The sequence below is a fragment of the Pelophylax lessonae genome, assembly GCF_965119305.1.
Source record: "Pelophylax lessonae genome assembly, chromosome: 2".
Taxonomy (NCBI): domain Eukaryota; kingdom Metazoa; phylum Chordata; class Amphibia; order Anura; family Ranidae; genus Pelophylax; species Pelophylax lessonae.
Window position 1 is genome coordinate 318,981,384 of NC_138769.1, and position 22,904 is coordinate 319,004,287.

General features: G+C 42.7%; 1 protein-coding gene across 2 annotated transcripts in view; it reads left to right on the top strand.

Moving 5' to 3' along the window:
* The first annotated feature begins 1,661 nt into the window (after positions 1–1,661).
* Positions 1,662–22,904, top strand: part of DHDDS (dehydrodolichyl diphosphate synthase subunit) — a 67,094-nt gene continuing 45,851 nt past the window's right edge. Inside the window, exons 1-4 of one of the 2 annotated variants that reach the window (XM_082244689.1) lie at positions 1,662–1,776; positions 12,367–12,441; positions 14,499–14,615; positions 21,359–21,501. In XM_082244689.1, the coding sequence (XP_082100815.1) occupies positions 12,379–12,441; positions 14,499–14,615; positions 21,359–21,501 (323 nt within the window). In that variant the 5' untranslated portion in view covers positions 1,662–1,776; positions 12,367–12,378. The remainder of the gene's footprint in view (positions 1,777–12,366; positions 12,442–14,498; positions 14,616–21,358; positions 21,502–22,904) is intronic. The other variant, XM_082244690.1, reaches the window with a different exon arrangement.

A 22,904-nucleotide genomic window follows, 5' to 3' on the forward strand; every position in this document is an offset into this window, starting at 1 on the left:
AGCCTGAAATGTGGCAAAAGGTCGAAAAGTTCAAGGGGGCCGAATACTTCAACATTTTTTAACATTTTAGGCCAATTTGTTTTCTGCTACATATGTTTGGTAAAAAAACCGCAATAAGCGTATTTTGATTGGTTTGTGCAAAAAGTTATCGCAGCTACTAACTACGGGAAAGATTTAAGTCATTTTTATTGTTGTTTTTTTTTTAATGAGTAATGGCGGCGATCTGCGTTTTTTTTTTGCGGGACTGCGACATTGCGGCGGACGGATCGGACCCTTGACTGACATTTTTGACACTTTTCAGGGTACCAGTGACATAACTACAGTAATCAGTGCTATAAATATGCACTGTTACTGTAATAATGACACTGGCAGGGAAGGGGTTAAATGTATGCCTGGTGCTTACTGACGTGTGTGGGGGGGAGGGGACTGTGTGACACAGGCACAGATCGCAGGTTCAGCTATGCTGAATCCTGTAATCTGTGACTGTCTGTCACAGAGGAGATCCGCCCGCTTTGTTTACACAAGCGGGCGGATTTCCTCACTCGATCCCGACGATCGGGGAAGAGCGACGGTGATCACCACCTCTCCTCCCCTGGCCCGACTCCCGCTGTGTCTGAATACAGCGGGAGCGCGCGCGCCGCCCACAAGGGGAGGAGTCCAGCGACGTAGGTCTACGTCGCTGGACGGAATCAAGCCACTTTGCCGCAGTATGCTCCATGTGAGCGGTCGGCAAGTGGTTAATAGGAAAGCAGAGAGACTGGCAGGAACACTAGGGATAGTTACATAAAGTAAGCAATACAAAGAGAACAGGATAATTTTTCATACAAGTACATGGTACAGCAGCCAGATATTAGGAATATAAAATGGTGGGGTACCAAACATTTTAAATTAAATTTTTTATTTCTGTTTATGTATAGGAAAAAATTTGGAGTTTGTCGTTTTGAAAATTTTCATTTGGAAAATCTGAATTGGATGTCCACATTTTGTGAACACACTATACAATTATCAAACCGTTCTGCCTTGTACGGAATGTTTCTTCCTATTTTCCCATAGTGTCTCACCCACTTTAGAATGAATAGGGAACTGCTGCGATTCCAAATCGCCAAGTGTGAATGGGGCTTACCCTAAGTGGTTTGTTACTGTGTATGCAGGGGGAAAAAAGTGTTGCTGTGTACTGCCTGCAGGTGGCACTGTTACATCTTGAATACATGGTGATTTGGTCTCAACTGATTGTTCCTGGGACCACAAAGAGAGAAACAGGGATTTGATTCTCAGAGGGTCAGTCCCTTCAAATGAGGGTCAGTTGGAATAAGAATATTGCACCTTATGGCCTTCAATTTCTGTTTATATATATATATATATATATATATATATATATATAAAAGTCCTCCATCGCAGGTTTCTACTCACTTCGCTTGATAAACCGCCTGCTCACCTTTCACCCAGCCCTCCCTACTCCTGTTCACACCTCCCCCATCAGCACAGGCACAGTCTCCTCTCGCTGGTAATTCTATCGTCCTTCAAAGTAAATGGATTATGTCATATTACAGCCCAATGTAAAGATGAGCTGTACCACTAGAAGCACGCCGCACAGCTCCCCCTAGAGGCAGCTCTGGAAAGCTCTCCCGCTCAGCGGTCCCATTCATTCTAGAACACGAACAGCTCGGACTTTGCCTTAACGTCATCAACGTCTACAGCAACCGACGTCAGAGCGGTGCGCCGCAGGCTGCCGGCGAATGCGGAAGTGTTACAGGACCTAAAGGTGATGCTGGTCGGGTAAGGGATATGATTGTCAACTAAAGACAGTTCTTTAAAACCTCTATGCGTGTCTGTGCTCTAATGGTGCAGGGTGACATTGGGACAGAAGGTAGCAGAGGTTTGACTTGATAATTATTAGGAAAGAGGTGTGTGTATTAGGGTTGCCACCTCATCCCTTTAAACCAGGACACATTAATTACACAGGTTCTGTGGCGGAGTAAGGTGGTAATTAAACTCACTTGGTGCGTTATGTGCATTCTATCAGCCACAGAACCTGTGTAATTAATATGTGTTCTGAATTAAAGGGATGAGGTGGCAACCCGTGTGTGTGTGTGTGTGTGTGTGTGTGTGTGTGTGTGTGTGTGTGTGTGTGTGTGTGTGTGTGTGTGTGTGTGTGTGTGTGTGTGTGTGTGTGTGTGTGTGTGTGTGTGTGTGTGTGTGTGTGTGTGTGTGTGTGTGTGTGTGTGTGTGTGTGTGTGTGTGTGTGTGTGTGTGTGTGTGTGTGTGTGTGTGTGTGTGTGTGTGTGTGTGTGTGTGTGTGTGTGTGTGTGTGTGTGTGTGTGTGTGTGTGTGTGTGTGTGTGTGTGTGTGTGTGTGTGTGTGTGTGTGTGTGTGTGTGTGTGTGTGTGTGTGTGTGTGTGTGTGTGTGTGTGTGTGTGTGTGTGTGTGTGTGTGTGTGTGTGTGTGTGTGTGTGTGTGTGTGTGTCAAGAAGAGAGGACTAAGGCAGAAACAGGAACAGTCCCTTAGGACGTAGATACCATCCATCAGGGTCCAATGGATCCCTAGGGGTTTCTTGAGCAATGACCAGTTTCTGCCTCTCAGATAAGTTCTCCCTGACACCAATGATCTTTTTAGCTATCTATAAGGGGGTAATTCTTTCCAATAACCACAAGTGTAAAGAGCCGTACACACGATCAGATTATCAGACAAATTTTCCTACGTTTTTTGTTGCATGCTAGTCTCATATCCAAAGCGAAGAGGTTACTCAACATACAAAAAGAATTCAACTTCAGAAGTGATGTAATGTGTTGAATTGTTTTGTATGTATTCTTTAGTTTCTGAGCATGCGTAGTGTTGCTCTCATGATTTTGTTCCGATGAAAACTGTACTAATTAAACAAAAATTGGACGTTGTGTTCATGTAGGACAAAAATTTTATAGCCTGCACATTCAGCTTTTGTCGTATAAAAATTCATAATCGGCTGTCGAAAGCACTGGACTAAGGATCTGAAAATCAACAGGTGAAATTTTGCTTCCAATTTTCTTATCATGTGTACGGGCCTTCCCACTGACAACACACTAATGTAACAATAGATGTAGATAGTCATTTTTATCTGGGGTTGCTTGAGACTGGAGAGTTATTTCAAGGGTTCCTCTGTGTTGAAAAGGTTGAGAAAGTCTGCCATACATGATCACAGTTCTCCAAGGTCTAGTCTTGTAGGTAGGCCACCGAAGTTCATAGAGCCTCAGCCTATTACTGATGATCAAACGTAGGGGAAGATATTTTTAAGTAGGTTGCCTGGCTGTTATGAGCCAGTGGTTATTAAGCAAACCAGGCATGGGATTATTGTGAATGCTGCCACGGCTGGCCATTTCTTCCTACTGATTCAATGGGGTTGATTTACTAAAGGTAAATAGTCTGTGCACTGCACATGCAATCGCTGTAGATCTGAGGGGGACATGCAAGGAAATAAAAAACTGAATTTTTGCTTGCACATGATAGAAATCAGCAGAGCTTCCCCTCATTTCAGAGCGTTCCTTCAGATCTAGAGCAACTGGTCTCGCAGTGCATTTCCAGAGCACAGTATATTTACCTTTAGTAAATCAACCTCATTGGCTTTATTTCTTCCACTGACTCAGGACAATTCTAAAAGTATTCTCATGTGATTCTCATTCATTTTCAGCTTGCTTGTTCCGGGTCACTTATGGCACTTTTCCGCTGCAAGTACCAGCTCGGCCCTGCTTGGCCCGGTTTGCTTTTCCACTGCTGGTACCGCATGGTACGGTGTTGGAACGGTTCGGTACGGTATGGTATGGTTTGCTTTTCCACTAAAGTAGTACTAAAGTTAAGTGGGTGGGATAACAAAGGGGTGGGTGGGATTCTCTGACCAATCAGTGGCTAGTAGTGACTGCATGCAAAGGATTGTGGGATATGGTACCGGGTATGGTACCTGTTGGAACCACAATCGAGGTGGTACTGTTTTTGAGAGCCGTACCATTCGGTTCCATGCAGTGGAAAAGTGTCGCCGTACCGAACCGTTCCTACACCATACCATGAGGTACCAGCAGTGGAAAAGCACAAAAGCGAGCCGAACCGTTCGGTTCCATGCAGTGGAAAAGCGCCATTACTTAAAAAAGAGACACAGCCATGCAGCAAGCATTTTTACCAGGCCTGTAATGACAGTCCCTTACGTCCCTCATGATTGAATCACTTTATTGCTTTCTGAGTAGTTGATTGGGAACACATATGCATTAGGGAAACGTAAGAGGTAAATCAGAAGTCCTTGTCTGCTTTACTAGTTTTGGGTCATTGATGCAAAAGAAGATGACTTAACAGCTGCAAAACTATGACTGTCACCTTTGTTACATGCAAAGTTAGTATGATCAACTTGGCAACCCATATATAAAGCAATGGTGTGGCCTTACCACTGTTTAAAACAAAAAAACACCTCTTGCACATTTATGAAACATAGTGTGCCTTTCAAATGTGCTTTCCGCTTATCTTGCTTTGGGACTCTTGAAGCATGCGAAGACCCTTTTATTTATTTTAATTAAGAGGGGGTCATGTGTCAATCACATGAGCTGTCAAAGAATGGGTTATAGTAGTCTAGTACTGTACTTTAATGAAAATAAGTTCAACCACTTGTCTACCAAGGCCTGTTTAAAAACAAGACAAGTGATTGAATCTAGATCATAACTGCTGGTGCTGTGAGCTTGGTTACAGTCGTTGAAGGGATTTCTGGTAAAATTGATCAGACCGTTTTAAATCCACCCAATTACTTTAATGGGGCTCTCAAATGGGGTGCCCCCTTGCCAGTGGTATCTGTGGTGGTTCCCCTGCGCTCTCATTCCTCTAGAGAGCCTGGGAACGCAGGAAATGGCTCCCCTGGTAAAAGCAGGAAAAACTCGGGGAACACATGATCTGTGTTTGAATAGCTGCATAGAAGGACAGGGGAGACATTGGGGTATCTAGCAGACTCCTAATGTCTCCATAAAGAAAAAATGTATAGTCAAGCGCCTTGGATGTCAAAATTGGGTAAATGGAAATAATCTGTAATGAATGGTGAGGGAAAAAAAAGAAAATGCTGCTGGTCAACTGTAGATGTACTACATATGTGTAAGGCCAAAGAAAAAAACTAGCGCAAATTCTTATACAACCCAAACCTGGCTGTTCATCCCAGCCAGGTTTGGGTTAAGCCCCGTACACACGTACCGATGGTCGGCTTACAAATGTTCCTCTTTTCTCCCCGGGATGTCGGTGTCTGCTGAAAAGTGCAAAGACAGCACAAGGACAGCACAAGAATTTTGTCCGCCGACTGCAGAAGTGATGTCATGTAATGGTTAACTTTCCCTGTGTTTTCTATTTTCTGAGCATGCCCAGTCTTGCAAATCTGCGGTCTGTCGGCCGAATTGTGTACTGACAGGCGAACAATCGTCCGTTCTGGTGTCGGCATACAAATATTTTCATGTTTGCACGAAAGACTTTTGTCCGCGGATTGTGCGCAGACATCTGTCGGAGGCACCATACTAACACGCGTACAATCGGCAGATCCTTCGTCCACCGACGTTTGTATGCCGACGATCGGTACGTGTGTACGGGCCTTTATATAAAAATTTGCGCTCGTTTTTTCTTTGGCCTTCTCCATAAAGAATACCTGTCACCTGCCCATGCTATCACATAGAGGGATTGTTAGCCCCCTTATGATAGCAGTAAAAAAAAAAAAATAAACTTAAAACTTTTTTTTTTTTTTTTTTTTTCTTTTAAAGCACCCGTCACCTCTGTACACACGCCATATAAAAAGCATTAGGTAAGCACATGTATGTATAAAACAATAATAGAAAAATGCGCTAATAGGTAAACAGAAAAAAAGCTGCTGGCAAAAAAATTGTCAAACTACGCAACAGTGATAATTGTGTAAATTGCAGCGCTATGTGATAATGTACAAGGTGACTCGATTGAATTGAAATATATCATTTAAAATATTGAACAAACATATGTGCATATATAAGTGGAAAAAGGTCCAGATTAGGTCTTCCAAAACACCACAGTGACACTTTGCAAAAAGGGAGTGTTCAATCCACGTTGACAATCACAACTTGAGCCTTCACCAACCACAAGCAATATGAGGACTCCACTACAGAGTCTAATCAGAGTAACTATGACAATCCCATCAAGCAGAGATCCAATTCAGGGGTTGACAAATTTTCTTTGAATCTAGGAGCCAGCTAAAAAAGTTAGGAGCCAGTTTTTTAAAAAAAAATCTGCCCCGCGCCCAGAAAAAAAAAGAAAGAAAGAAATAAAGGGAAATAAAGGGAAAGAAGGGGAGGGGTGAGAGAGAGAGAAGGAGAGAGAGGGAGGGAGAGAGTGAAAGTCTCAGGCAGATGTGTATATGTACAGCTCTATGGTGTGTACAGAAGAATTCTCCAGAAGTGTGGCACTACATCACCTCCACCTTCCTCCTATACACTCAGAAAATGGCCTGCTCTGCTCCCCCACACACGTCTATGCATTTTAAAGCAGATTTATAGAGTGTATATAACAATGTGCAATGTATGTATTGTGTGCTGATTTTTAATGCGGATTGATTTGTTTATTTTCCCTGCTTAGTAGGGAGAAGAAACAAAGCAACCATTCCCTTTGTACAGAGCCCTCCCAGGGGAGTTGACGGGTGAGGGCATGCGCCTTAAACAGGCAGCGATGTATGGGTACACTGCAGGTCCTGTAGTTACAGCCCTGTTGCAGTATATGTACTGCGGCAGGTGGGCAAGTGGTTAATTACCAATGGTATTTGTAAAATGCAGCATGAAGGGGGTTAATGTATTGCTACTGGTCACTAATGCATTAGTGACCAGTGTCAGAAAATTAACCCCTTTGTGCTGCATTAGTGGCAGTGTTTATAAACCCCTACATGCTGCAGCATAAATGAACACCGATACTAATGCCACTAATGCAGCACAAAGGGGTTTATTTTCTGACACTGGTCACTAATGCATTAGTGACCAGTGGCAATACATTAACCCCCTCATGCTGCATATTACCATTGGTAATTATATAACCTCTGCCCCCCCCCCCCCCCCCCCCAGAGTATGCCAATTCAACTGTAGATGCAAATCTGCTTACTTTTCGGATGCGCTGGCTGGCTGATTCCTTCCCGGCGGCTCTCTATGGTGCTCTCCGATCCCGCCTCCCGGTGACGTCGCGCCTTGCCGGGACTCGTAAGCATCTGTCAGGCGGAGATTACCCTGCGGCTCTGCCTGACAGGGAAGTGAAATCCGGGTCCTAGGCTTGTGCCGAATGCAGGAGTGCACTCGGCACATCCTCCTTACAGCTCTGCAGTGTTGTAGCGCGACCGGCGCCCGGCGTCACTTGTTGCCCAGAAAGTAACACACTGTCAGCACTTCACCTGCTCTGCGCCCCCCTTTCTAAAATAAATTGATCCGCCCACCCCTTGTACCGGGCGGCCCTGCTCACACACCGCTCAGCTGCGGACCCAGCACTCTTACCTGATGTGCCGGGTGACCGCAACGAGGAGGGCTGACAGTGGAGACTGGAGAAGAGGCAGCCGGTTCTGATTGGTCAGCGCCGTCCATGTGACGATGCTGACCAATTAAAATGCCTTGTCAGGACACAGAGATAGGAGCCGCGGGGATTTCAAATCTCTGCATCACAGAGCGGCGTCCCGATGCCTGACAGGAGATGGCTGAAATCCTAGGCGCCCGGACTAAGTTTCTAGTCGCCAATGCGACCTGGCGCCCGGGAATTGTCGAGCCCTGATCCAATTAATATTGTTTGGCTGGAGTTCAGCAATATATCTCGTGAATCCAACCAATGGTAAGATCAGTGGTGACCATAAATGCATAAAATTCCACATTAAATCAAAATGGAAGAATCCACATATTGTCTAAAAGTTTTTATTGCACTTCAAAGTTTGAATACTACGCGCATGAATAAAAACAATACGCACTTTGCATGCATAACAATCCTAAGATGCATGATAGAGATTCGAAACAATGCTTCACAAAAATTACCAGTCCAAGTAAGCGTGGCGACGTCACGTGCATTAGCTTGGCCCAACATGTTTCGTCATGTGTGACCTCATTGGGGGCATAAACCCATACTTGTCCTCACGCCTTTTTTTTTTTTTATATGTACATGGGAGGTGACCCCATGATTATTGGCCTCACTTTAAAAGATGAAAATGGCCGCTCGCCCAGAACCAGATAGCACCAAGCCTCACGATCAAGTTTAGCGATGTATCTCTGTCTCAAATGGTACTTCCTGTATTGTAAGATGGCAGACAAAGCCATCCAAGCCTCATTTTGAAAAATGAAAATGGCCGCTCAGCTGGGACCAGATAGCAGCAAGCCTCACTATCAAGTCCAAGATGGCTGACGGACCAAAAGTAACTTAGCCTCATTATCAATGTAAAGATGGTCGGTGGATCAAGCATTGGGTGAGCACATGTATGAAAACATCAGTTGCACTACACATGTGAAGCATTGTCGCAATCGCTAGAGGGACAGCAGTAATTCTAGAGCCATAGTTCACAATTACCTTTAAACTGATGATCTGTAAAGGCTTTTAAAGCATCGCCTATGGAGAATTTTGGGTACCATAGGTTTTTTGTAACTCCACAGGCGTGCACAGTTTTAGAACTTGACATTGCAGAAAAGTCTGGCCCCGATTTTTGTATAATGTGAAAGATAATGTTACGCAGAGTAAATTGATACCCAATATGCCATGCTTCAAAATTGCGTGCACTCGTGGAATGGCGACAAACATTGGTACTTAAAAATCCCCATAGGCGACACTTTAAACATTTCTACAGGTTACCAGGTTAGAGTTACCGAGGAGATCTAGGGCTCAAATTATTTCTCTCTTAGCGACCGCGGCGATACCTCACGTGTGGTTTGAACACCATTTACATATGTGTGCAACGTGCGTATGCATCCGCTAACGGGGATGGAGCGCTTTAATTTTTTTATTTTCCTATTTATTTTATTTTTATTTTTTATTTTTACACTCTTTTTAAAAAAAAAAAAAAAATTTGATCACTTTTATTCCTATTACAAGGGATGTAAGCATCCCTTGTAATAGAAATAAGCATGACAGGACCTCTTTAATGTGAGATCTGGGGTCAAAAAGATCTCAGATCTACACTAAAAAAAAAAAAAAAAAAAAAGGTTAAAAAAATGGGCTCTTTAAAGCCGTTGCTAGGAAGCGATGTATGACGTTGCTCCAGTCCTCCAAGGCCATAGAGTCAAGTGAGGGCCATCTTGCCCTCACTTGACTTCCTGCCCGAGATCATTTTCTCCGCTACTGATGGCTCCTGCAAGCGGGGAAAACGACCGGGAAGCGACGGGAGGGGCACCTCTCGCACCGCCCTTAAAGGTGACCCTGCAGCGAATCTGCTACTGGGACCACCCTTATGGTAAAGTGGACCGCCCGCCGTATTAAAAAAACACCTGGGTTATGGCAGATATCTGCTGCCATAACCCCCAGTATTTAATGTCAGTGTACCAACGTAAATACATGGTGGGCTGTCCGTAAGTGATTAAATATTTTTACAGTGCAGCGCCACCCGAAATCACCATACAAAGTAATAGAATAAAAATAAAATAAATAATAAAAATTGTGTTTTTTTAAACAAAGTCCTTTAACCATATCCATACCGAGCGATTTCTGACACTCCGTTCTTACATGTAAAAATCATAATTTTTTTGCCAGAAAATTACTCGGAACCCCCAAACATTATATATATTTTTTAGCAGAGACCCTAGGGAATAAAATGGCGGTCATTGCAACTTTTTATGTCACACGATATTTGCGCAGAAATTTTTCAAACAAGTTTTTTTTTTTTTTTGGGAAAAAAAAAGTTTTCTGAATTAAAAAAAACAAAACACTAAAGTTAGCCCAATTTTTTTTATATACAGTAATGTGAAAGATGATGATACGCCGAGTAAATAGATACCCAACATGTCACGCTTTAAAACTGCGTACACTCGTAAAATGACGCCAAACTTCGGTACTTAAAAATCTCTATAGGTGATGCTTTAACCACTTGCCGACCGCTCACCGTAAAATTGCTGCGGCGGGGCAGCTCGGCTGCGTCCAGTCACGAAGTACTACTAGCGGAGACTGTGAGCCAGGCCTTCTTGACCAAAATCCGTGCCTGACCTCACAAATGCACTTCTGGAAGAATGGTCAAACATTCCCATAGACACTCCTAAACCTTGTGGACAGCCTTCCCAGAAGAGTTGAAGCTGTTATAGCTGCAAAGGGTGGGCCAACTCAATATTACACCCTACGGACTAAGACTGGGATACCATTAAAGTGTGATGTGCGTGTAAAGGCAGACGTCCCAATACTTTTGACAATATAGTGCATATTACATTATACAAAATTGCAACTACCACCATTCTATTCTATTCTATATGTTTTTTTTTTTTTCCTATTAAAAAAAAAAAAAAAAATAGTAGACTGGCCATACACTGTAATATTTCTCATACTTGCTTAACAGCATGAATAAAGAAACCTCCCCTGCCAGCTTTTGTATTCTGACAGTGGCTGCATCTGAATGGATATAGCCAATGTTTGTCCAGCAGTTTTTCACCGAATTTTCGCCCCATGCTTGGCCGACTAATTCTCAATTCGTAACTTACAAGGATGGAACTTACGTTTCAACAAGTCAAGACATTTCACCTTTGCATTTTTTCCTTCACTGTATTAAATAGGGAATTCTATTAGGGCTATGTGCTTATATCTGCTTACTGTGAAATGAGCTAAATATAGGAAAATATATACACTGCTCAAAAAAATTAAAGGAACACTTTGAAAACACATCAGATCTCAATGCAGAAAAATATCATGCTGGAAATCTATACTGATATGGACTGGGTAATGTGTTAGGAACGAAAGGATGCCACATCGTTTGATGGAAATGAAAACTATAAACTACAGGGGGCTGAATTTAAAGGCACCCCGGAAATCAAAGTGAAAAAATTATGCAGCAGGCTCGTCCCATTTTGCTAACATTTCATTAGCAAACTGCAGCAACTGAAAATGGTACTCATTAGTTTGTATGGCCAGGAGGAACCCAGGACCCTCTGCACCATCATAGGGTCTGAAAATTGGTCCCAAGGATCTCATCCTGATACCTAATGGCAGTCAGGGTGTCATTGTCTAGCCTGTAGAGGTCTGTGCGTCCGTCCATGGATATGCCTCCCCAGATCATCACTGACCCACCACCAAACCGGTCATGCTGAACGAAGTTACAGGCAGCACAACAATCTCCACAGCTTCTCCAGAACCTTTCACGTCTTTCACATGTGCTTAGGGTGAACCTGCTCTCATCTATGAAAAGCACAGGGAACCAGTGGCGGACCTGCCAATTCTGGTGTGCAATGGCAAATGCCAATCGAGATCCGCGGTGGTGGGTAGTGAGCACAGGGCCCACTAGAGGACATCAGGCCCTCAGGCCACCCTCATGAAGTCTGTTTCTGATTTTTTTGGTCAGAGACATTCACACCAGTGGCCTGCTGGAGGTAATTTTGTAGGGCTCTGGCAGTGCTCATCGTGTTCCTCCTTGCATAATAGGTGCAGATACCGGTCCTACTGATGGGTTAAGGACCTTCTATGGCCCTGTCAAGCTCTCCTAGAGTAACTGCCTGTCTCCTGGAATGTCCTACATGCTCTTGAGACTGTGCTGGGAGACACAGCAAACCTTATGGCAATGGCACGTATTGATGTGCCATCGTGGATGAGCAGGACTGACTGTGCAACCTCTATAGGGTCCAGGTATCGCCTCATGCTACCAGTAGTGACACTAACCCTAGCCAAATACAAAACTAGTGAAAAACAGTCAGAAAAGATGAGTAGGGAAAAAATTCTCAGTTGCCTCCACCTGAAAAACCATTCCTGTTTCGGAGGTCGCCTCATTGTTGCCCATCTAGTGCACCTGTTAATTTCATTAACACCAAATCGGCTGAAACTGATTAACACACCCCTCTGCTACTTAACTGATCAGATCAATATCCCAGGGAGTTTATTTGACTTGATACTATACTCTGATTAAAAAGTGTTCCTATTATTTATTTTGAGCAGTGTACTTGCATTTTTATAAAATAATATTGGTACCTGATTACTTACCAGAATATTCTGAATTCAATTTTGGACCCTGTTTTTTAAAACGGTGGTGGTCAGTTTATCAATGTTTTCATCCAAGATTCATTCATTAGTTTTCTAATTGAATCTCCTGAGAATCTCAGTCAAGATTGGGAGAATCTTTGGTAAAAAGGTAGATAAAGTAAATGTCTGGAGCACAAGTACAATTTCAACTGTGACGTAAGTCTCTATAGGTGCACTAATTACCTCATTTTGTCTTCAAGATTTGCAACATCATGTCTTGGATTCGTGACAAGGAGCTGTCATTGATTGAAAGGCTGTGTGCAAATGTTTTAAAGGTAGGAAAGCATATCTAAAGTTACACTCTACAAATGACTATAAACAACACTCACAACTACTGTATGTATGCAAAAGTACCTACACCAGTAGAAAAACTGAGGTGATTGGCATATATACAGTGCATCCGGAAAGTATTCTCAGCGCTTTACTTTTTCCACATTTGTTATGTTGCAGCCTCATTCCAAAATGGATTACATTCATTTTTTCCCTCAAACTTTTACAAAACAATACCCCATAATGACAGACAACGTGAAAGAAGTTTTTTTTTTTTTTTAAATCTTTGCAAATTTATTAAAAACAAATAAATGAAAAAAAAAAATCACATGCAGATAAGTATTTACAGCCTTTGCCATGACACTCAAACTTGCGCTCAGGTGCATCCTGTTTCCACTGATCATCCTTGAAATGTTACTACAATTTGATTGGATATAAATTGGAAAGGCACACACCTGTCTATATAAGGCCCTACATCTTAGAGCACAAACCAAGCCATGAAGTTCAAGATATTGTCTGTACACCTCTGAGACAGGATTGTATCGAGACACAGATCTGGGGAAGGGTACAGAAAAATGTCTGCAGCATTGAGTGTCCCAATGAGCACAGTGGCCTCCATTATCCGTAAACGGAAGAAGTTTGGAACCAGCAGGACTCTTCCTAGAGCAGGCCGCCCAGCCAAACTGAGCGATTATGGGAGAAGGGCCTTAGTCAGGGAGGTGACCAAGAACCTGATGGTCACTCTGACAGAGCTCCAGCATTTCTCTGGGGAGAGAGGAAAACCTTCCAGAAGAACAACCATCTCTGCAGCACTTCACCAATCAGGCCTGTATGATGGAGTGGCCAGGCGGAAGCCACTCCTCAGTAAAAGGCACATGACAGCCCACCTAGAGTGTGCCAAAAGGCACCTAAAGGACTCGGACAATGAGAAATAAAATTCTCTGGTCTGATGAAACAAAGATTGAACTCTGTGGCCTGAAGCGTCATGTCTGGAGGAAAACAGACACCGCTCATCACCTGGCCAATATCATCCCTTCAGTGAAGCGTGATGGTGGCAGCATCATGCTGTGGGGATGTTTTTCAGCGGCAGGAACTGGGAGACTAGTCAGGAGCGGGGTAAAGATGAATGCAGTAATGTACAGAGACATCCTTGATGAAAACCTGCTCCAGAGCCCTCTGGACATCAGACTGGGGTGAAGGTTCATCTTTCAAAAGGACAGCGACCCTAAGCACACAGCCAAGATAACAAAGGAGTGGCTACGGGACGGCTCTGTGAATGTCCTTGAGTGGCCCAGCTAGAGCTCAGACTTGAACCTGGTTGAACATCTCTGGAGAGATCTGAAAATGGCTGTGCACTGATGCTCTCCATACAACCTGATGGAGCTTGAGAGGTTCTGCAAAGAATGGAAGAAATTGCCCAAAAATAGGTGTTCCAAGCTTGTGGCATCATACTCAAAAAGACTCGAGGCTGTAATTGTTGCCAAAGGTGCTTCAACAAAGTGTTGAGCAAAGTCTGTGAATATTTATGTACATGTGATTTTTTTTTTTAATAAATTTGCAAAGATTTCAAACTTCTTTCACGTGGTCATTATGGAATATTGTTTGTAGATTTTTTGCGGAAAATAATAAATTTAATCCATTTTGGAATAGACTATAACATTAAAATGTGGAAAAAGTGAAGTGCTGTGAATACTTTTCGAATGCACTGTAGGTACCTTTGCTGTGCAACGTATTGATCTGCTGATGAGTGGCACAGATACAGTTTATAGTTTTAGTCTACTAAACGGAAAAATATGCTCCCTACATCACCAGATACATATTAAATGCATACCTATTTTTGCCTGAAACATTTACATATCCAAACACGAATGCTATGGAAAAAAAAACCTACATAAACCAACTAGTCATTTAGTGTTGCTTTATTACAGCAGTAACACTTAAATCCAGCCAGTATAGGTTGGTTTGTGTACTACATTTGTTGTTACTGCATAATTTAATTGTTAATTTGTAACTTTAATAAGAATGAATATTACTTTGTCATGTTCTCTATTTTTTCCAATAGGCTGGTCCAGTGCCTAAACATGTTGCATTTATAATGGATGGAAATCGCAGATATGCACAAAAATGCCATGTGGAGAGACAAGAGGGGCATTCTCAGGGGTTTGAAAAGCTTGCAGAGGTTAGAATTGTATTTGGCCACTAATTATTGGCAAATTAAATTTTTCCTAATATCCTTTAACTTTTGTTGATATTTTAGAGGTGTGTGTGGTCAGAGAAGACATCCAATGTCATGGAAGTCTACTATTTGAACAGGGGTCTCTCTGTGCCTTAAAAGATATGTTCACTTTTTGGAAAAAATAATAAATGCACATTTTATTTTTTTTTGCAGGTAAAAAAATGTGCATTTATTTATTTTTTTGGTGCCTGTAAAGCATTGCACCAGTGATCGCTGGTGCCTTGCAGGTCTCCAGGAGATCTGCCAGTGTATCTGCTTACCCGTACATCCCGTACGGGTAAGCTGATACAATCTGACAGGAAGCATGAAGCCCCACAGCGCCGTGGTAGTTCATTGAAAACTACAAGCCGACAACCGCGAAGTCTGTTTTTCCCTGCACAGAGCCCTGTCAATCAGAGACGTGGCCAGAGCCCCGCACAGCCACTTTTGTTTAAAATTGTGACCGCTAGCGGGGAGGGAGAAGAACCCTGCTAGCTGTCACAGCTGGGATTGGGGAGTTACGGAGTTGGTTCGTTTGTAACATGTTATATGTCACACCCTGAATATGGGTGTAACATGTTACGAAAGGTGAACTTATCCTTTAATATCATAGAGCCCCTGCCTCCCAATGTCCATTTATCCAACAGTATCACTTGGCTCTTTGGAATGCTTGGCGTTGTACTGAAGTTCAGTAAAAGAAAAACAGAAAATGGTTCCCACAGGAAATAATTGTGTTTTTAGGTTGCAACACAGTAGCAGAATTTACTGTAAGTATTGCAGTGGTAATCTGTCATTTTTGATCCATGTTCTGGGAAACCCTCTACGTTTTGCTAAATTAATAGGTCATATGCTCTGGATTTTGTAGTCTTTCAGATTTTTTTTTTTAAAGTGTATGTAAACTTAAAGCATAACTCTACTTTTGTTGAGAAAAAACATTCCCCTCTGGGTGATCTCTGTACATTGTAGGGATTTTTTTTACAAACTTGATTGCAGATTCCTACCTTTTTTTTTATTCTGAAGAAATCATTGTTTGTTCCTCTGTGCCTCTGTGCTGAGTGGGTCAAATGGGAGTGGTTTCATAATTATCTGTCAGCTGTGGCAGCTGCAGGGCCCTAATGAGGAAAGCTGCTGGGCCTGCATCCCTTTTAGACATGTTTCTATTGGGAGTATCTCACCATAAATGACATTGTTGTTGCAGAGGATGCCAGAAATCTTAGGCAGACTTCTGGGAAAATGAGTCAGTCAATCACACAAGCAGGAAATTATGTTTCTGGGGTGTGGTCAGTACATATTCTGTGTAAAGAATAGCTCCAGGTAGCCATATTGCATTGCATTTTCACAAAATTACAACAGATGATTGAAAAGGTAAGGTAATTTTTAATAACATTCAATTACAGTATGATTGTGTCGCAATTGTATTACGCTCTATTGTTTTTCTTTATTTGCTGATTTTTTTTTTTCCCCCACAAAAGTGAAGTTACCCTTTAAGCAATTAACATTATTTGCTCTCTTTTGGTCTGTTAAAAAAATACCATTGAAACTGAGGTTTTGGCATCCCAGCTGCCCTGGATGATTAAGACCTTGATGAATTTGGATCAAACTGGATTAATTTCTCAGAAAACCACTGACATTTATATATGTAGGCTGTTTACAACCTCTGTTTTCCACATGCCAACTAGGGCAATAGGATCGTGGCCATGCTTGATATTGACAAAGCATTCGACTTGGTCGATTGGAGGTATATGTGCATGTTCTCCTGGACTGTGGGATTTAGCCCTTCCTTCCTTTGTTGAATTAACCTGTTATACCATGCTCCCCAAACATTTTTAAAAATGGATAACACGTTTTTGTCAAAACTGCTGGTGTGTGTGTGCGTATTAAGCAGGGTTGGCTCTTGATCCCTACCCCTTTACTCCCTCGGGATGGAACCCCTGGCTGTGGTGCTCCAATCAAATCCCCAAGTGAAAGCGCTTATGGTAAACCAGTTGAAAAAAAAAGTAGCACTGTATGCAGAAGACATGTTATTGTGTCTACAGGACCCAAAGATCTGCTTTTACGCTGGACTTTAACTTTCTGCTCTTTAAATAAATTGAGCTAAATCAAAAATACTGCTAACTGAACCTATTCCTGCATTGGCGCAGGACCAGACTTTACCCCTCTAGTGGGTAACTCAGATTAAGTATTTGTGTATACAGATATTTGGCGTTGTTGATTTTGTCCCCCTGAAAATTATGCCCCTTTTGAACCTCACTAAGGCTCCGTTCACATGTAGGCGTTTTGGGGCGTTTTTCTGCTCTAGGATCAGCTCTCAAAACGCCCAACAAGACAAATCCTATTCATTTCAATGGCCCCTGTTCACATCTGAGCATTTTGACACTGTGAGCAAAACGCCCAACGCTCAAAAAAGTACAGGAGCTTTTTTTTGGGCAGATTACAGGCGTTTTCCATTGGTCTCTATTCAATCTAAAAACGCCTGTAAATCGCGGTAAAAATCGCGCGAAAACGCTACGCTCAGATGTGAATGTAGCCTAAAGTCAAATTTGAAATCTGGAAATTTGTAACCTTTTGTCTTTCATAGGCATGATCCGTTTAATTAAGGTGAAACTTTTCCCCTCTTTATTTATATCCTTAGAAATGCCCCTGTTTGGAATCCACCATCCCTCTCTAAACAGCTTGATTCACAAATATCTTCCTTTCTGTTAAACCACAAGCTCCTAAGGCTTAGTTTAACCTTTCTAAACCAGCCACCTTCTTCAGGAGATTTAACCCTTCCTAATTTTTTCCAATACTTTTTAGCAGGATAACGCTTCAGTGGGGGTGGGGGCTGCAGCTCCGGGGTCCTATGCGGTGCTCCAGGCGCTTTTATATAGGGGCTGCCACTCTCCATTCGACCTAACCCGCACCATGAGAACAAAGATTAGAGAATGAACTAGGACTCAAGTCCTTCATAATGGTTTTTCTTTTTCTTCCCCCCTCATCAATAGTCCCCTCATACTCCTGTGGAACAATCCTAATATTTCCCATCTGCAGGAGATCCTGGAAGCAGTCCTATGGGCAACAAGAGGGTATAACGTTTATTGCAAATTTATTTGCTCATAATAAACTTCTCTTGTTATCTGTACAAAGAGCGTCTTTCTCTCCCAAGCTGGTATTTATTTTGCTACATTCAGCTTCACCAGGCCTGTAGTTCCCAATTCGTCCGAGTTAAATCTAGTCTATCCACCACTACTAGGATTGAATCCTTTTACTATCTCACTCGTTGTCTAAGACCCACTTGAACATATAGAAGGTATTACAACATTCTACACATCCAGATTTACAGAAATGTAGAGAGACATGGTTATAAGATGTCACGATTCTGGACTCTGATGATTGGGATGATGCTTGGGATTATCCATTCCAAACACTGATCTTGGGTAAAGATAGAGTGCTCAAATTTAAAATTGCCAACCGGTGTTATTTCACACCTACCCGACTGGGAAAGATATCGTCTGGATGCCCCAACATGTGCTGGAGGTGTTCTTCCACATATGTGGGTTTCATTCATATTTTGTGAACCTGTGGGGTTATTGCTAGATCCTGAAATACTGCACATCTCTGAGCTCACCAACATTAGGGTTCCACTGGATTCAGGGGTGTATCTTCTAGGCTTGATTGACCCTCTGGTTGTTTAAAAATAACACTCAGGACATTCCTTGGTCTCTGTTCTATGCCACTATGGATAAATGGTAAACCTTGGTTTACTCAGTCCTTTCATAATATAAGGCTACTTATAACAGTTCGGGATGATTAACCAAATTTGAGAAGATCTGGTATCCTTGGTTGGAAACCTCATGGCAACACTGAACTGAGATTTAAACTCGAGCATTTAATTTCTCTATTTCTCCAAGTTAAATATATGCTCATACGCTTACTAAGGTTGTTTGTTCTTATTACGTTATATACTGATGGGAACCTTTTACCTATTTGGGGTCCCACTTAGAACATCTCCTGCTGCTGGGGTATAGTTGTGTTTGTCCCTGGTGCAATTTACTGCTTATTTGTGCATTTTGAACTCTGACGTTTCTCTATTGGTGCTACTGGGCTGTTTTAATGTTTACATTGTCCTACATTACATTAGAGGTTGATGCAACAGGCAATGAAGTGGGGCACAAAGAGTAACTTGTCAGAGCTAACTATTTTTACCTGCTTTTTTCTTGTAACATTTGTGTCTTCATACAAAACGCAATAAAATTAAATTACAAAACAAAAAATATACAATGGAAAGCACTTAATTCTATCTGGTCAGTAAGTGCAAGAAGCTACTTGTTGATCCTGCCAGATATCCAGTGCAAGTTCTTGTGCATTCTGCAGCGTTTTTGCAGGTAGTGGTATCAGCCCTGCCCAAGTGAACTACAGAGCAGCTACCCCCTATTTTATTGAGAAGGTGCTCTCTAGTCCTAACACACTTTCTGTCCCAGGGAGACAACACTGCTCCTCTCTAGATACAGTACGATGAGTAAGCATTCCTCCCACCATAGGATAGGCAGTGCATTAATGGTTTTACATGTCCTCTCTGATTCTGGCTGAGTCTCCTCTCTGGCGCATAACCAGCAGCACTTTGGGTTTCATTCAGAGTGCAGTGAGAAATCTGGGAAAAAAGTGCCGCCTTAAAGGGCTAGGCGATGCATTGCTTGGCATTTGAGCAACATGTTGCTACAGCTAAGCCAAGCTCCCCTGTGCCTCCAGCGTCTAATTGTTACCTTCGTGTCCACTGAGACTTCTGTGCCTCCAGAGACTCTGTGACCTCTGCACTCCTGTACCTCAAGTGCCCCCCCCCCTCCATTGTTCTCCAGCAACCCCTTTGCCTCCATGGATCCTGGTCTCCCCAGTGATCTCTGTGTCTCTGGTGCACACTGTGACTCCACACAGCCTCGGGTCTGCTCCCATTTCTCCAAAACTGTGACTTTCCTTGTGATTACAAACCCTTCTACATGACAGCTTGCTCAATCATAATGAGCACCCCTTCCAAAGACCCAGTGCCCAGTAAGAAAGATTTTTTAACCCCTCCATACACTCTAGGCGTGCTTGCGCTTGCTACTGAACCTTCGGGCTCACCACATGCCTTCTGGTGTGAACGTCTCACCTCTGACCTCCATGCTTCTCCGGAGATCCCAATGGTTGCTGTAAGTTTATAAAACTCATAATTATTCACTTCAAGCTACAGCCACAGAACTTCCCTATGGACCATACTAAAGTGGTCTGTCTAATTATCCTGCTCTCTGGGAGAACCTTAGTCTGGGTATCCCCACAATGGGAAAAAGGCAATTCTGTAACCAGCAACATTGTTGCCTTCTGTGTATCCTCCATAGAACCTTTAATGAGCCTGCTCAAGGCTAACCTGCAGCAAGTGCCCTCCTATGTCTCCACCTAATATCATTTACAGTGGGAGGGTATGCTATCCAGTTTCAAACTCTCATGGCTGAACTGGCTTGGAATAACAAGGCGCTCACAGCCACCTTCTGACTGGGTTTGTCCAAGCATAATAAAGACAAACTGACTGGATGTACAATCCTCACTACGCTCAATGATCTGGTCCCCTTGGCCACACAAACAGATATTTACTTAAAGGAATACTCCAGAGACAGATCTTGCCTGTGAAAGCCTTTTTCTCCTTGTTTGGCACCAACCTTTTCCGTGCCCCTTAAATTATAACGAAAAAAAAGGCCTGACATCAGTCCCAAGGCCTCTGGTATCTACTGTTGACAAAAAAGGACAATCTCCCTTTTGCTAGATTAGTCTAGTCTTTCTTTCAGTTCCTTGTCTGGGAGCCCTACTGTCGCTCCATATGCCTCACCCAAGACTTGTCAGTCAAGTCTTCTTTTCTAGCTGTCTCCAAGGTCACCCCTCCATTTGCAAGTTATTATGTGGTTTACCAAGACATTTTTTCCTAATGCAAGAGAGCTCAAACCATCCCAATCGTTCCCACAATTGTGCCATCAAAATTCTTCTTGCCTTTATTCCCACCTAAAGGATGGTTATATTCTTTCAGCTTCCCAGAGATCAAATCCATTTTGGAAAAACATAACAGAGAATCAGACAGTGTAAAAATAGTCCCAGTTCGTTGTACAATAAATCTGGGCCAGTCGTAGCACCAATGAAAATATAAACATAAACAACAAACATATAAAAAATAAACAAGGCAACCGAACAGCTACATACAACGAACCACTACACCATACACACACACACATAGTGATCTCTCTAAATTAAATTAAAAGGTTTATAGCAGACCTGTTAAAGAGATTAATGTACCCAAGTTGATCGATCAACTTGGGTACAACCAGCCTGTCAAATTTTACATGCGATCATTGATAGCAGCTTCCCACAAACCCCCCCTCCCCCTTTACTTTGGAGGAAAGTAAATCGCTCCATCTATTGGCTTTAGAACAGTAAAAATGCAATAAAAAGAACAATTGGATTTTTTTTTTTTATGATGGTTCTTCTTCAAGTTTTTAAAGTAGTTTATTGTATAATCAGTACTTGTAATTCCTGATCTATTTGACCCTCAATGTCTTTTATTGTCAAAGAAATCCTGCTGTTAGGTTGCTGTGAAGTCCTGTGGCTGCTTATGAGTTTTGCATTGTATTCTAGAGCGCTTGGTTACATAATCACATAGTTTTAAAGAACGATCATTACAAATCTTCTATTAATCTTCCTGTCCATAGACACTGCGTTGGTGTTTAAACCTCGGCATTTGTGAAGTGACCGTTTATGCTTTCAGCATTGAGAATTTTAAGCGTTCAAAGGAGGAGGTCGAAGGCTTGATGGAACTAGCTCGCCAAAAGTTTACCCGTCTTCTGGAAGAAAAGTAAGTTAGAGGGTTGCAGAACAGTGTAAGTTTATAATCCCACAGATTAGTACTGTTTGATATGTGGTACAGAAGATAAAGATGGGAAATAGTTTTAGGGATAGATTTAAGCAACTCTAATTGCTATTTAGGTACAAAAGATTACATTTAAGAATCCTGGTGAAGGTAAATAAACCAATTAACTGCACATATTTTTCTATTTTTTCCTCATTCTCTACATTGTTTTTTTTTTTAAAGCTTTCATCTTCAAAGCGTTTTTGAAGTATCGATGCTGTGCTAAAAAAAAAAAAAGTAGCAAGCAGAGGATAAAGGACTAGTCATTTTAGTTTCTAGTGGTCTTCCTGCAGCTGATCATTACCCCATTACAAATTTACCTTGCTTTCATTTGCACTGTGTCATGCACTGCAAGGGTTAAGTGCTCATTTAGTCTAGAGCAGCCCTCAAAATATGCTGAGGGCGAGTGTGGAGCCAAATTGGAGGGGAGAGCGGGTGCCGCCAGCAGGAGGGATTGAACGGGAGCCAATTCTCCTCCCAGCCTCTGATGTCCATAAAAAGACCGTACTGCTTCTGCCAGAAGTGGTCGGCCAGGAAACTGTGGGGAAGGTAGAAGAGGAGAGTCGGTCCGATCACACAGGGGACTTTGTTTGACAACCGCTGGCGTTTTCGGACCCATGGACCTCCTTGAAGCAAGACAAATGGGTCCACTAAGTGATACGGTCTGGCTACAAGATCGAGTTTTGTTCTTACCCTCTGGAAAGGTTCTTTCCCTCCAATGTGCACCTGTGCTCGGACCGATTACAAACTCTCTTTGGGGCAGTGCAAGACCTGTTGCTTCAAGGTGTGATTGTCCCGGTTCCAACCTCAGGACGTTTTCAGGGGTTTTATTGGAAACCTGTTCACAGTCCGAAAGAAAGAGGGCAAGGTGCGTCCAATTCTGTATCTCAAGCTCCTGAACTGCTTTGCGCGAGTACAGAAGTTCAGAATGGAGTCCATTGGCACGGTAGTGGCACCCCTGCTTCAGGGGAATTTCCTTGCCTCTATCAACATCCAGGACGCTTACTTGCACGTTCCAATATGTGTCCATCACCAGCGCTTCCTCTGCTTTGCTGTGGGAGGGGAACAGTTATCAGCTCGTGGCGTTACCCTTTGGTCTCGCCTCTGCTGCTTGGGTCTTCACAAGACTAGTACTGGGCTACCTGGACGACCTCCTTCTGCAAGTGGAGTCCTCTGCTGCTCTAGTTAACAACGTGGAGATCACTATATGGACTCTGAGGGAGTTCCGCTGGCTCTTGAATTACCAGAAGTCTGCTCTGGTTCCCTCCAAAAAGTTAGATTATCTGGGTCTGACTCTGGACTCGGCTCTAGCCAGAGTGTTCCTTCCTCTGGATAAACTCCAGAAATTG